Below are 14,450 nucleotides of genomic sequence, written 5' to 3' on the forward strand. Positions count from 1 at the left end.
GTCATGTCAGCCTCCAGTGCGGGCTGTGCGGCGTTTCGTTCGGCAACAGCGATGCTCGGCCTGTCCATTAGAGAGGTCTGTGCTTAACCTTAAATTAATTTATATCGCTTAATTGTAGCCAAGAATTGAACTTTATAAGGATTCACGGCACAGTGGCACTGTGTTACTTAATGTTTCAACTCAAAACCCTTCTAAATTCAACCTACAAAACAGTCTGACATAGCTGGTAGACCTTCTAGGACCAGCAAAGCAGTAGCTATAGGCTGTTTTACAGCAGGGTGTAATGGATACATGCATTTATATAATTACCTACTACTAAAATAGAAAGCCACATTGTCTGTCTACTGCAGGTGTCCCAGGCACTGAGGGATGGAAGGGTGTCTGCCACCGAGCTCTGCAAAAAGTGCATCAACCAAATACAAAGGACACGTTATCTGAATGCTTATATCACCATTACAGAGGAGACGGCCATGGAACAAGCACAGAGAGCAGATATTAGGCTCAGCACAGGTATGTATGTGTCACATAAAATGTATATTTAATTCATGGCTGAATAATAATTTCCATGTGCTCTATGTTTTTTTCTTGTAAGGCAAACCTCTTGGTCCTCTGGACGGCATTCCCTTCTCTGTAAAAGACAACTTCTGCACGGAAAACATCAAGACCACCTGTGCTTCAAACATGCTTAAAGGTCAGCTAAAATACAATAACAAGATTGAAGCATAGACACCTTTACGGTGTCACTGGTGATTTGTGAGCGGTTTACATTTAGTCTGTTTGGATTTGTAGGTTACGTTCCTCCATTCAATGCTACAGTTGTGCAGAAGCTGCTGGATCAAGGAGCAGTTCTTGTTGGAAAAACTAATTTAGACGAGTTCGCAATGGGGTAAGATCCAAGTGTGCACCTACACTGCTTTTCAAAAGTTTGGGCTCAGTAAGATATATTAATGTTTTGTTTTTTCAGCAATGATACTGTACATAATTGAATAGATTAAACAGATTGTGTCTGCTCTGCAAGTCTGAGCATTTCCTCTGTCTCTCTCTCTTAAGATCTGGCAGTGCGGATGGGGTGTTCGGTCCAGTTCGTAACCCATGGAGCTATGCAACCCAATACCTTGAACAGAGCAAAGAAGATCAAGATTCTGATTGGGCAATCACAGGAGGAAGTTCAGGAGGTAGTGCAGCGGCAGTGGCTTCTCTTAGCAGCTTCCTGTGAGTGTAAAACTCTCCATATAAATCTGCATACTACAGCATTCACCAGTAAAAAATACACCTGGACTTTCGCTTCAATACAAGCATGTTCATGAAGCCCAGTTCACATATTTAAACAGGTGCTCCCAGATGAAAGCAGAGGAATAGTTCTCTGTATATCTGAAACAATATATTATATTATGTAATATTTTAGCATTCATTCTAGAACAGATGTAGACATAACTCATTTCCTCTTTTGATCTTTCTGACATTTTATAAGTGACTAATTGATCATAATGTACTTATTTAGCAGTTTAATACTCTGCATTTAATGAATTAGGTAATAGATGTTCACTTGCATGGGGTGAGTGTACCAAAAACACATTATTACATAAGGCTTCATTTACAATGTGTATGGGCCTAAAACTATCTCTTTGCCACACCTGCCAATGGCCGGTAACTTCAGAAAATTGATCAGCCATAAATATGTTTTACCGGCCATTAAACTGTTTTTGCAAAAACAGGCAGTAATGACACCAAAACTTTAGATACTAGTGAAAATTCACAATTTTCTATTCCAATTTCAATACCACAACTAAAACTAGTAGCTATAATTAATATAAATTTAAAACATTAAAGACAAGTAAACAGTCAGTAGTAAAATTAAAAACAAATAATCAAATTACAAGCAAAAGCACAAAATAACAAAAAAATAACAAAGATACTGTGAAACTGTGCTATTCAGGTTTTTCAGGTAGGGCTGACAGTTGTTTTCGTTAGGGCTGCACGATATTGAAGAAAAATGCGATATGCGATAACTCATTAAATAATGCGATATTCGATATGCGATACGATAATGCTTAAAGTGTGTAAAATTAACTTAAATTATTTTAAAAAATATATTTAAAATGAAATAACTTAAAATAGCCAAAAGCAGTGTGTGATTTTTCTCTTTGTCTTTTGTTCATTACCCAGATTATTGCAAGCTGTTGCGATATGCATATCGCGATATACACATTTGTGATATTTTGATAATTTCAATATATTGTGCAGCCCTACTCTGTACGCACTTCATCTCTGTCTGAGGAGACCTTGAGGAGACCTCAAAATAAAAGTTGTGCTTTCAAAATGTCAAATACACTAAATGTTCTAATACATTTTGATCTATACTCCTTTTTTTCTACTCTACATACTAGAATCTAAAGCATTACTAATACTCTGTGTGAAGAGAACACACATTAACACCAAATTGAATAAAAGATGACATACAAGACATATACAATCATTCACTTTAATTGTGCATACAGTACAGAAACATTCTGAGATGGATTACATTGATTCATATAGTCAAATTTGTAGTACACAATATCATTATAGAAATGGAAATTGGGCTGTTATGCACAGTGATTACTGATTTAAGTAATGGAGTTATTTAACCTACTTGACCTCAATCACATATACTGAGCATAGGAGAAACAAACTCTTCTAAGAGAAGTTGCCATTGAGTATGTGAGCCCTCCCTAAAACAGTGACTTTGAGACAAAACATAACAAAGAGCCCAAGGGTGAGGTTCAGTAGGACCCTCTGTATGGGGTTCCAGGCAGCAGATGTATTCATTTTCATTAGTTAAAAATCCATTTTAAAATGAGCTGTTGTGCGTTATATCTTTATGAATTGGGGGAAAAAATTGCTCTTTGGATGAACGCTGTCCATTTCACCACTGTCTCAGTTTTGGTCATCTATGGCGAACACTCCATCCATCAGGATCTACTGTGGATGAAGCCCAGGGTGGCTGCTGGGATCAGCATGTACAGTGTGGTGGGCACAGGACCCAATCCTACAGCGCTGGAATTTGTGGAAGGATAAGAGGGCTTGTAGACTGAGTGTACTTTCTGATCAGAGGCCACTCTCACCTAAACCAAACATGAAGAAAGTCAGAAAAAAGAGCTCACATGTTACAGTGTGACTCCAGAAGTGATAACCTGTTTTTGGAGCTACTTGTAGATGCACTTTGCTATCATCGTTATTGTAATTAATTATATAGATGCTTACTATGAAAAACATGAACACAAACAATTAGTGAACAAACCATTCCATCCTCTTCTAAAAACCTAAGACAATAAATGGGGGGGGGGGGGAATCATAGTGCCTACCTGAGTTGAAAATGGCATACTTTATACCGTCCCTTTTTTTTTTTTTACAGTGTATGTTATATTAATGTTTATTTGGAGTAGCTGCTTTAAAATTCACTTTGTATGGTAAGCCTATTATTATTATTGTTGTTGGTATATTTGTAACCAATATTATTGACACTTGTTGAATTAACAGACACTATAACGTGTATAAGTAGTAAAAAGTAAATCCACTCCGGCAAAAGAGCCAAGCTTCTGATTCTACGCATTATAAAGAGAAGTGGTGACACCTTTCTAGTATAATCTACATTTTGCATGCACATACAACAAATGATTACCAAATGTATCAAAGGTTATTAAAAATTAATTAACAAAATGATCAAAGATAAATGAGAAAGATGGGAAAAATGCTAGAAAAATTTCTAATGCAAGAGATGAACATATGCAATGGATCACGATTAATACCGTTCCCAATTATCTTAAAACCATGCTCAAATTTATAGAGATAATCTTGCGGTAACTAAAGTGCCCAAACTTTAGTCGTGCCCTTAAGAAGTTAGATGATCAGTCTATTCTACTATAAAAATAATAGATATATCACCTGTATTATAAGTCTATCTTTTGTGGTACTTCTTAAACCTTTTTTGCAATATAACAACAACCTTGTTAAATGCTGCCTCTTTGGCTAAGCTATGTGATCAAATCAAAATACATGGTAATAATTATTTTTGACAAAAAGAATGCTCACCTCTCGTGTGTCTCCTCTCATAACGAATACCTGTTCCAGGCAGAAGAAAGTGCACTCAAATGATCCAAGGTCCAGTCAGATGATTATAGTAAAAGTTATAACAAACTTTATTAAAATAAACTTGTTACAGATCATAAATGAGTACTAACTAACAGATGTAAAAATTAGCTAAAGCTGGCATGCTTCTTGCATCTAGTAAAAGTAAAATATTGCCTACCTGCCGAGTTGAACAAGGTAAGGTTATAATCAATATCCCAAGGCACAATATCAATATCTTATTCATTTTATGCCGCCTTCTTCCGGAGACCTTTACTGTGGAGCAGAGAGTCAGTGTTCAGTGATGTGGGACAGAAGGGGAGTTTTATTCTCACAGAGATTGACGTTTGATGTGTTTAAAAACCTGCCCACCAGTTTTTGGAGGAGGATCACATCCTCTGTATTAGGGCTGCACGATATTGAAGAAAAATGCTATATGTGATGACTCATTAAATAAATAATGCGATATTCGATATGCGATGCGATAATGCTTAAAGTGTGTAAAATTAACTTAAATTATATTTCAAATGAAATAACCTACATACATGTTTCACATTCTTTTTTTGACAAGAAAACATCCCTACAACTTCTGAAAGTGAACAGCAGTGTTTTACTGTAGCATAAGAACTGTTATTTTAACATCAGTGTAAACCACAGGGTTCAGGGTTTCAGGTTATCCTACATTAAGATTATTTAACGCAAGAAACTGAATAATCAAATATAAAAATAAACACTGCTTAGTTTTCACTGTACAAATTTGATTTTGTCTGCTCAAGTGCAAGAAGATGTGAAAGACAGTATGCAAAAACTAAACTAAGCTCTCTAAGACACGTCTTTCATGGCGCGTGCTACGGATGTTTGCGCGCACAAAACTTTCCACACAGCATGCAAGAAAATGAGCTCCCTTTCGCATCATCTTGAATATTGTCAAGGCTTAAACTTTTGTGACGATGCAACACTGGCCTGTCAACTGTCCTGAGCCTCTTTCACGTTTGTTCATGTTCATGCATTGATAGAATTCATTCCAAAAAATAATTTCTCTTAGAGCCTTGGGATCTGATACAGGAGGCTCTACACGAAACCCTGGTTCTCTCTGTGGGGTCGTGGCTCTGAAACCCTCTTACGGCCTACTCTCTCGTCACGGCCTCATCCCTCTGGTCAACTCAATGGACGTGCCGGGAATCATGACCAGGAGTGTCCATGATGCTGCCACTGTCTTGAGTAGGAGAGCTTTCGTTCATTAACATATAAGAGAGTCACTGATTTAAATTTGTACTTTACGTTTTTTGGGTGGTTTTGTTTTTCAGGGATTCTGCAGGGCCGAGATGAGAGAGACTCAACAACTGTCCAGGCACCCGACACCCCACCTAGCCTTCCTGAACACTTTGACATTAGAGACATATGTGTTGGCATACCAAAGGTAAAGCTGCCTTCAGACCATTCGCTGGGTGACAGCAGCTCAGTGTAGTTAACAGCAGAAGGGTCGACCCTGGTAACTCAAATATTCAAACAAGCATTTTTTATAAAGTTGGACAAATTATCTTACCATATACAAAAAATATTATATTTAGATAATGATTAATTTAATATGTAATGCAGCATTTGAGAGAAACTCACTGTCAAGTGAAAAAAAAAAAAAATTCATTAATTATTATATTTTTTATAAAGTATTAATTATGTTTTTTCCATGAAGAAATTTAACCTATTTAATATGTAACTAATGTAAAAAAAAAACCTTAACTTAATTTGTTAAGTATTTATCACAATAGTAATTATTTCATTTCAATTAAATTTATGCTGCTTTAAATAAAAACATAATTGTGTCCAGGAAGGATTACTGTAATACAGTAATGAAATGGAATTTACTGCATTATGTTTATTTCTTACGACTCTAATGAGAATATGGGGCAAAATATGCTTAAAGGGATAGTTCACTTTGAAATTAAATTTTGGTATGCTTTAGCTTACCTCAAGGGCATCCAAGATGTAGGTGTCTTTTTTTCCGCAGTAGTTTCAATTTTGATATTTTTAGGTCAAACTGTTCTTGTCTGTCAGTCATTTAATGCAGGTCTATGGTCACTGTCTCAAAGAGCATGCACAGTGAAGTCCAAATTAAACAATTCCCCATCGTAAGTACACATTGATGGCCTAAGACACGAAACGAGCGGTTTGTGTGAGAAAACGAACAGTATTTATATCGTTTTTACCTCTTATACACAGCCAAGTCCAAGTGATCTGAAGGCGCGGGCGCTTCCTATTGTGTGACGTGTGCGCAGACTGGTGCATAGATATATACAATAGATGCCGCCTTGGCTACGGCAGTTCATTGGAACGAGGCGACATCTAGACCTGCATTATCTGACTGAGAGACAAGAACGGTTTGACCTAAAAATATCAAAATTGAAACTACTGCGGAAAAAAAGACACCTACATCTTGGATGCCCTTGAGGTAAGCTAAAACATACCAAAATTTAATTTCAAAGTGAACTATCCCTTTAACTGTCATAATACTATCACAATGCAAAATGGTCTTCATTTTCTTTTTTTACAGATTTTTGGGGTGTAAGATTCCGTTATGTTTGTATGATATTGTAATAGAGTTTCTATGATGTTAGGAATATCATGCTCCGGGCCTGTCTAAGGACACTCTGGCCCAGTGGAGTCGAGTCGCAGGCATGTTTGAGCAGGCAGGGGCGCGGGTACAAGAAGTATCTCTTCCACACACGCAGCACTCCATCGTCTGTTACCACGTCCTATGTTGCTGTGAGGTTGCATCAAACATGGCACGTTTCGATGGGCTTGAATACGGTATTTAAAGCCTAAACATTTCCAAAACATCACATAACAATTAGACCTACATGATGGGTTTAAAATGTAGGTGTTACTTTTAAAGGAGCTGTATGTAAGAAATGTATTTCAATTAATCATAAAATGGCCCTGATATGTCACTAGACATTAAGAAATCATGTTTATTTCAAATACTTATATCACTGACAACAGTAGTCCGGCCAGGATATTGTCATTTAAAAAGTGAAGTTGCAGCCCTCAACTGATGTTGATGTTGTCATTTTGTGTTTTGGCCTGAAGCACCACCCTCCACTTATCTACCAATCACGAAGTCAGTAGTGTTTCGGCATCCGGGTTGCCAGCTCTGCTCTAGTTACCACAGTTGCAGTTACAAACTGCAGCCTATGTTCCTGCTGGATCCTGCAGCCTATCTGGCAACCTCAAGTCAGGGGGGAGGGGGAGGGATACACACTCTATACAGTAATTTGAAAGTGATTGCAGTACCAGTTTTGGCCACAATCTTACATACGGCTCCTTTAAAGCTACAATTACAACAAAAAAAAGTACATCTCCATTTGAGTTTTGAAAAGTTTTTTTTTTTTTTTTTAAATTGTCCCTTTTTCTCTTCAGGCCATCGCAGTGCAGTTGACAGCTCCACAGATGCCATGTACGCGACCACACGACATGAAGGCTTCAACAATGTGGTCCGCAGAAGAATCCTCTCAGGGAACTACTTCTTACTGAAATCGTGAGGGCCTCAAAAACAGAACCACAACTGTCTCAGATCCGTTTAACACTTTTACTTTATTCATAGTCTGTATAGCCTCTCTCATGCACACTCTATTTAAAGATGCACAAATTTGCTCACTTGCTTAGTTTCTACTAATGCATCTGTACTACATTATCATTGACATTATAGTTAGATGTTTAAAAGTTTGGGGTCAGTACGATCTGTTTTTTGTTTTTTTAAAGAAATTAATAATTTTATTCAGCAAAGATGCATTAAACTGATCAAAAATTACAATTTCAAATAATTCTATTTAGTAATGTTTCCTGAAATTAAACTGTATCACAGTTTCCACAAAAATATTAAACAGCACAACTGTTTTCAACATTGATAAGAATGTTAATGCTAAAAAGAAACGTTTCTTAAGCACCAAATCAGCATATTAGAATTATTTCCGCAGGATCATGTGAGACTGATGACTGGAGTAATGGCTGCTTAAAATTCAGCTTTGCCATTGCAGGAATAAATTACATTTTAAAATATATTCAAACAGAGAACAGTTATTTTCAATTGTACAAATACTTCACACTCTTACTGTTTTTTTATGGAGCCCCTAAAGGGACATGGTGGTGGAAAAAATATGAGATGAGAGGAAAAATTATATCAATGCTTTTGCAATGCTCTCGCAAAATGTTTGCGTTCCCCCAAAAAACTTTGTGTTCGCTTGCAAAACATTTGAATTCTGCAAAGGAAATGCAAAGTTTCTCAGGGGAACGCAAAAACATTGAAATATATTTTTTCCTCCCATCTCATATTTTTTCCATCACCGAGTCCCTTTAGAGGCTCTGTAGTTTTTACTGTATTTTTGATCAAATAAATGCAGTCCTTTTCATGAGCACAAGAGACTTCTTTCAAAATCTTACCGATGCCAAACTATTGAACAGTAGTGTGCATTAATTCCCAATTTGAGTCTTAGCTACCTGCAGAAGTTATTCTTATTAACACATGGCCTGCACTTTTTTTGTTAGGAAAGTTTTTGTTGTTTTTTGTTTTTGTTGTTTTGCCAAAAAAGAAATGTTAATCACTTATACAGAATTTTTCAATATGCAGAACATTGAAGGTTGGCACTGTATACTGGTACAAAAAAAGTAGCTCTTCCAAAATGTTACCATGGTGCAATTTTGATTTGTGAAAAAAATCTGTGTTTTAATGCAGCTTTGCCTTGGTTTTGCTCTCATAGAGTGGTTACAGATATCAGCGTTTCAAATCTTCACACCTGTCTTCGCAGGAATTATGAGCGTTACTTTGTGAAGGCTCAGCAAACCCGTCGTCTTATCACTGAAGATTTTAAAACCGTGTTCCGCTCTGGCATAGACGTTCTCCTCACGCCCACAACGCTGAGCGATGCAGCCCGCTACTCTGACTTCATACAGGAAGACAACCGAACACGCAGTGCTCAGGAGGATGTCTTCACCCAGCCTGTCAACATGGCAGGTATGCAAAGGAAGTGGATATGAGAGAGAAATTACTCCTCTCAATGGAGTGAGATTCCATAGAGGTGCTGCATGTCCATATCTGGCTTTACCTGTGAAGATGTGGTTTGTTTATCACCTGTTTTGAAGTCAATCAGGGAGTTTTGCGTGATCACAACAATCGTCAAGGACGTGTGAACTCCAGCTAAATGACCTCTGAGTACAGCAGGGTTGTCTCCTGAAGCAGTATAAACAAACTCACAGCTGAGTTTAATGGGTCAATGAACTAACAAATCCAAAGTCCATCCATCTTATTGTGATCTTTTTCTAAGCCAAAATGTATCCTTGTTAATATGTATTTCCTCCACAGGTGTGCCTGCTGTGACAGTGCCAACAGCCCTTTCACCCCGAGGTCTTCCCATTGGCCTGCAGCTGATTGGTCAGACACTACAGGACTGGAAGTTGTTGACAGTAGCCCACTGGATGGAGCAACAACTCAACTTCCCATTGGTCCGTTTTCATGAAGACTCGATTAAGAGAGAGCTGGACCAATCAGTCAGAGAAAGGACACATACAGTAGGATTATAACCAAAACACAAAGACTGAACTGGTAGAGATGAAACTTTTGACGGTGTAATTTAGTATGAAGTGAGAATATTTGTTGTAGAATGTACAGCAAAAGCTGTAACGGCACACTGGATCTATATGAGTCTCTATTTTGGACTTTGGGCTGCATTATTCATTCTCCTTTGCTTCTCAAAATTCAAGTGACATTTATTCTGCAGGATTGGCATAAGTGGAGCCACTGAATTAAATTCACTACTGCTGATAAAAGATAAAAATGCAAATATCTCAATATCTCTATTTTTTATTTTGTAACAATATTTTATTTGTCAAACATTATGGAGACAATAAAGTGTAAACCGTATTTGGGAAAAAGATTCCAATTTTAATAAATCAATTATATGTGATAATTTAATTGAATTAAATAGCATTGTGTTATAAACATATAAACTCACATACACACAGCACAATTTTTTGCCACGCTGTATTTTTAAATCTATATGGAATTAAAAACAGCTGTTTTAAGCTAGTTCTTTTTTTCTTTATTAATGAGGAATATCGTCATCAGGAAACTTGTCACATTTGGCAAAATTTCACTGGCAAAAAATGTCTTGTCAGTAGTGTAGCGATGTATAGACCAGATCTCACACAGAATTCACTCAAAGAAAGCAGCTTTCTGTTGGTCAACCCGGCAAAATCGTGTGAACAACTTGAGCTGGTTGCGAAACGTGCCTTTGGGAGTCTTTCACCTTCACGGCATTTGATTATATGTGATATAATTTATTTTTTCAAAATTAAATATAGCATTGTGTTATAAACTTACTGTGATTTAATATTGCAATCCTTATATTGCAGCTTTTGCTGCAGCTGTGGTTACTTTTCAGATATTGTGAAAGCATACAAATAAATCAGTTAGGAAAAACTTGAGTGAAGGTAAAATAATTCTCATTTATACAATCAGACAATATGGGCAAGCTTGTAAAACAACTTGTATTCAAAGAGAATGGTTGCAGGTCTCCAACAGAACCACACTGAATTCAGCTTGTGCCACAACCAAAGCAGAAGTTTGCAAGCAAACCGCAGATGTGGTGTTGTTTAACCATTCCATGAAAGTGCACACATCCTGTTTCTAACGTATGACAATACTTAGGTACTTAGGCCGGAAATGAGCTTCAGTTATGTCGTTATTTATCATTTCTTTTTATGGCTAAGATTATTAACTGAATAAAGGGAGCTGTTTTTGTTCTGTTCTTACATTAAGATGGTTAAGTTAACAAAATAGTGTGTTGAATTGTATAATCACAATCATATTCAACACTGATAAACAACATCTTCACACAAATGAAAGAATGTGAATTATAGATTTATTCTTGGACAAAGCTTGATGTTGTGTATTGTATGAAGAAGCTGGAATCATTCATTCTTGTTTAGTGGTATCTTTTGATTAGTGCTGGAAGTGTACTCTTTATTTCATTAAAACTTAATGTGATTATCTCAGCAGCATCACAGGAAGCTGGTGCATCTAATTTAGTCAATGAAGAAGTGCACTTATTTCCATTTAACCATTTCATTCCACCATCTGTGACCACACACACAACAGATCACTTGCAAAGAAAGGAGCTTTCTGTTGGTCAGTGCAGTGAATTTAATTGAACAACTTGGACCAATTGCCTTCACATGAAATTCTAGATGACATGGATTTCAATTGAAATACTGGATTTTGCCCCTTCAAAATTCAACGAACAACGGTAAATGTGATGTCACCGCACATTACCCTATATTAAATTTTACATGGATGAACACAAGGACTTTCAGTCTTTTATAAAGGTCCTAGATCACGTCATTTTCACAACTCGCGTGAAACGTGACCTATTGTGACGTATGTCCGAGTGTAAACGCTTCTCAAACAAGAAACAATGTAGGGCAGGACTTTTTTTCCATTTAGAATTGATTGGATTGTTGTGGTTTGCCGTTGTCATGATGTCATGTGAGTGACAGGTTGTCCCGCCCTCGTGCCAAAAAAACGTGTTATCAAAGAAGAGAAGAGGGGAATTTATTTTGATTAAAGGTTAGCAAAACATTATGTGCACAGTTAAATCATTTAGAATACATACTGCAATATTCCATTAAAAAAAGAATTTTCAATTTTGATTTAATGGTGACTTTTTGACAGTTTTACCATGTCTCGCTGCTTTTTTGCACTTCTTTTCTCAAACAGTCTCAAATTAGATCCTTAGTTTCAATAGGCTGAAACAAAAATAACTTCCATCAAAGACATCAGTGTTGTAATATCTCTAGTCATCACTTCAGTGTGTGTGTCATGCCTAATAATATGTCCAAATAATATGTCAATTATGGAAATATGAAAACAGCGTACCTGGTCAGAACACCATTGTGACCCTAGGGAGGTTTAACAGAACCAATAAGCTCTGCTTCCTCTCCAGGAAAGGTGCAGTGCAGTCACATGTTTCGTTGCTTGGTCAAATTTTGCAGGCAAAATCCGTACATGTGGGCTTCATACATTGCTACGCTATAGATAATGGACCATTTTTTGCTAACAAAATTTCACTAAATGTTTGCATTTCATTTTATCTGTAAAAGAATGCTAAAAATGTAAAGATTACAGTAAAAACCTGTTAGTTGGTTAACAGTAAGTTCCCTTACAATTTACGGGGGAAAACAAATAGATCTAACCTTACATCTGTACCATTTTTGGAAGTAAAAACTTATGATTTACATTGAAAAGCTGTAAAGTGACATTCCTAGAATTCCCTGTGTGACAATTCACATTTGATGGCTTTTCATTTAAATAATTATTTCTTCTTAGTTTCTGTTATCAGTTTTGTACATTAGGGTTTTTTGTTTAGTATGATTTTGTTTAGTATGTTAGTATTTACCTCAGCTTGTGGATAAGCTGCTTGCGATGAACTTTAGTTCATCATGTGGCTTTCTCTTTACCATTTGTATTAATATAGTGTTTTTTTCTTTTTAACAGTTTTAAATTGTCAATGTTCTCATTGTTCATCAGTTGGAAAGATGTTATGAAAGTGATTCCAATGATATCGCTCCTCTGTGTCGTTATCTTTACAGCTCTCATAGAATCAGAGGGATTATTAGTGAAGTTCACAACGTAATTTCGGGAGGAGCGAACCCATCTGATCTTTCAATTAACTGCCGGAGCATATAAGCAGCCGCTCACTTTGCTCTGGCATCAGCTGTTTTGGCATCCCTCCACCTCCCCATCTCCACCAACATAATTTAGGCATCTTGCCACCATACTTATCATCCAAGCATTGGTAGTCCCACAGGGGGGTATATCTAAGCTCGAGTTGAAGCTGCTTCCTCGAGCCCCTCCACTGCGGACAGCAAGCCAAATACGCTTAACCTTATAAGCTTAAAGATTATATGGGTAAAGGAACTCGTGAAAAACTTTATAGTTTTAGTTATTAGTTATCATGCTTGGTGTAAACAGAGACGTTCTCTGATTGACTGTCACTGTAGGGTGTTATGAGCCACTGCTGTGGGTTTTTGTACAGCCACACACCGCCTGAGAGTTTTAAATGATCTAGCTATGGGTGGGTTTCTGTTTCCAATTACACTAACCACAGATCAACCATACAACTTTTCACCTTTTTTTCAGATATTCTGATTGTTAGATTATACAAAAAGAGAAAGAGGGAATCACTGCAAGAAAAGAAATAAGATGGATCCTATCCTCGGGCAATATGAGGTGACCTATAGGGCCGATGTGGCAGGGGGTCTCGTGAGGTAGTCAAAGGAGCCAACAGCAAAACTACTGGTGTAGTAACACTCTGACTTGAATAAAGGCCCATTATTGATAGCTTCAGTCAACACAAACAGTGTTCCACCTTAATGTTTACTCAACAGACTGAAAGATATCAGAGAGACAGAGGGAGGGTTACAGACGCTCTCATTCATGTCATCTCCATCTGTTGAGGTACAGGATGTTTAGCTGCTTGTCTGTGCTCTCACCTCAGGGACAAAACACCCTTATTGTTCTGATTCCTCAGAAATAGCGTTTCAGAACGTGGTGATCTGACTTCAGTGTTTGAAGTCCTTGAACACATAACCATATAAATTCTAGAATATAGGCAAGGCAAGTTTATATATATTTCACATTTCATACACTATGGCAATTCAAAGTGCTTTACATAGAGAGGAATAAAAATAATCACACTTTAGCAATTCATAGAGCTTTGCAAATAGCTTTGCAAATGAATTCACTGCAAATAGTCACGTCGAAGGCTCTATAGCTGTTGTTTGTTTCAATATCTGCTCTACATGACCAAATCAGGGGTCAAATACACTGCAAATTATCCCACATTCTCTCTTGTTTATGAGTAGCACATATGTGTGATGTTACCTGTAAATATTCAACACAGCTTAGTCATTCTGTTCACCATCACTTTGGCCCCTATGGGATCGTTATGAGGAACAATACAGTCTTTAATTGAAATGGCCCAAGGTAATTGAAACCTTAGAATAAATACTCGCTTTTATTGACCAAACATCTTGCGTGTGTTTAAGAATGCCATTGAGAGGCTGTTTTAGACACTTCTAAAATACATGAGCCAAGTTCCCTGTTTGAGTTTCCTGTTAGACTTCTCACTTACTGTATGCCATTACATCAGTGGCAATGACATCAGCATCTCAAAAGTGACCTTCTTCTCTTAAATACAGTAACAGAAACTCTTGTTTAAAATTGCTTAATTTAGCTTGTGTACTATAAGAAAAACATTGATAAGATAATAGAAGATGGAAGAGTAGTATGC

General features: G+C 37.0%; 1 protein-coding gene and 1 long non-coding RNA gene across 2 annotated transcripts; one reads left to right on the forward strand and one right to left on the reverse strand.

Moving 5' to 3' along the window:
* The first annotated feature begins 2 nt into the window (after positions 1-2).
* Positions 3-10,128, forward strand: qrsl1 (glutaminyl-tRNA amidotransferase subunit QRSL1). The gene is made up of 11 exons (XM_079852799.1): positions 3-75; positions 351-510; positions 593-691; positions 790-886; positions 1,051-1,212; positions 5,153-5,328; positions 5,415-5,527; positions 6,723-6,915; positions 7,525-7,642; positions 8,910-9,115; positions 9,464-10,128. The coding sequence occupies exons 1-11, from the start codon at positions 4-6 to the stop codon at positions 9,679-9,681; spliced, it is 1,614 nt and encodes a 537-aa protein (XP_079708925.1). The 5' UTR covers position 3; the 3' UTR covers positions 9,682-10,128.
* LOC307147814 lies at positions 2,470-4,418 on the reverse strand. Its single transcript, XR_013819366.1, has 3 exons — positions 4,289-4,418; positions 4,072-4,101; positions 2,470-3,104 (listed from the first exon to the last, which is right to left on the reverse strand). It is a non-coding gene; the product is annotated as an uncharacterized lncRNA (long non-coding RNA).
* Positions 10,129-14,450: the final 4,322 nt, after the last annotated feature.

The sequence above is a fragment of the Squalius cephalus genome (genome assembly GCF_949319135.1).
Source record: "Squalius cephalus genome assembly, chromosome: 20".
Lineage (NCBI taxonomy): Eukaryota > Metazoa > Chordata > Actinopteri > Cypriniformes > Leuciscidae > Squalius > Squalius cephalus.

Coding starts and splice junctions, on each gene's coding strand:
- qrsl1 (XM_079852799.1), top strand. CDS start 4: ATGTCAGCCTCCAGTGCGGGCTGTGCGGCGTTTCGTTCGGCAACAGCG. Junction 76..350: donor TCGGCCTGTCCATTAGAGAG/GTCTGTGCTTAA, acceptor TGTCTACTGCAG/GTGTCCCAGGCACTGAGGGA. Junction 9,116..9,463: donor CCAGCCTGTCAACATGGCAG/GTATGCAAAGGA, acceptor TTTCCTCCACAG/GTGTGCCTGCTGTGACAGTG.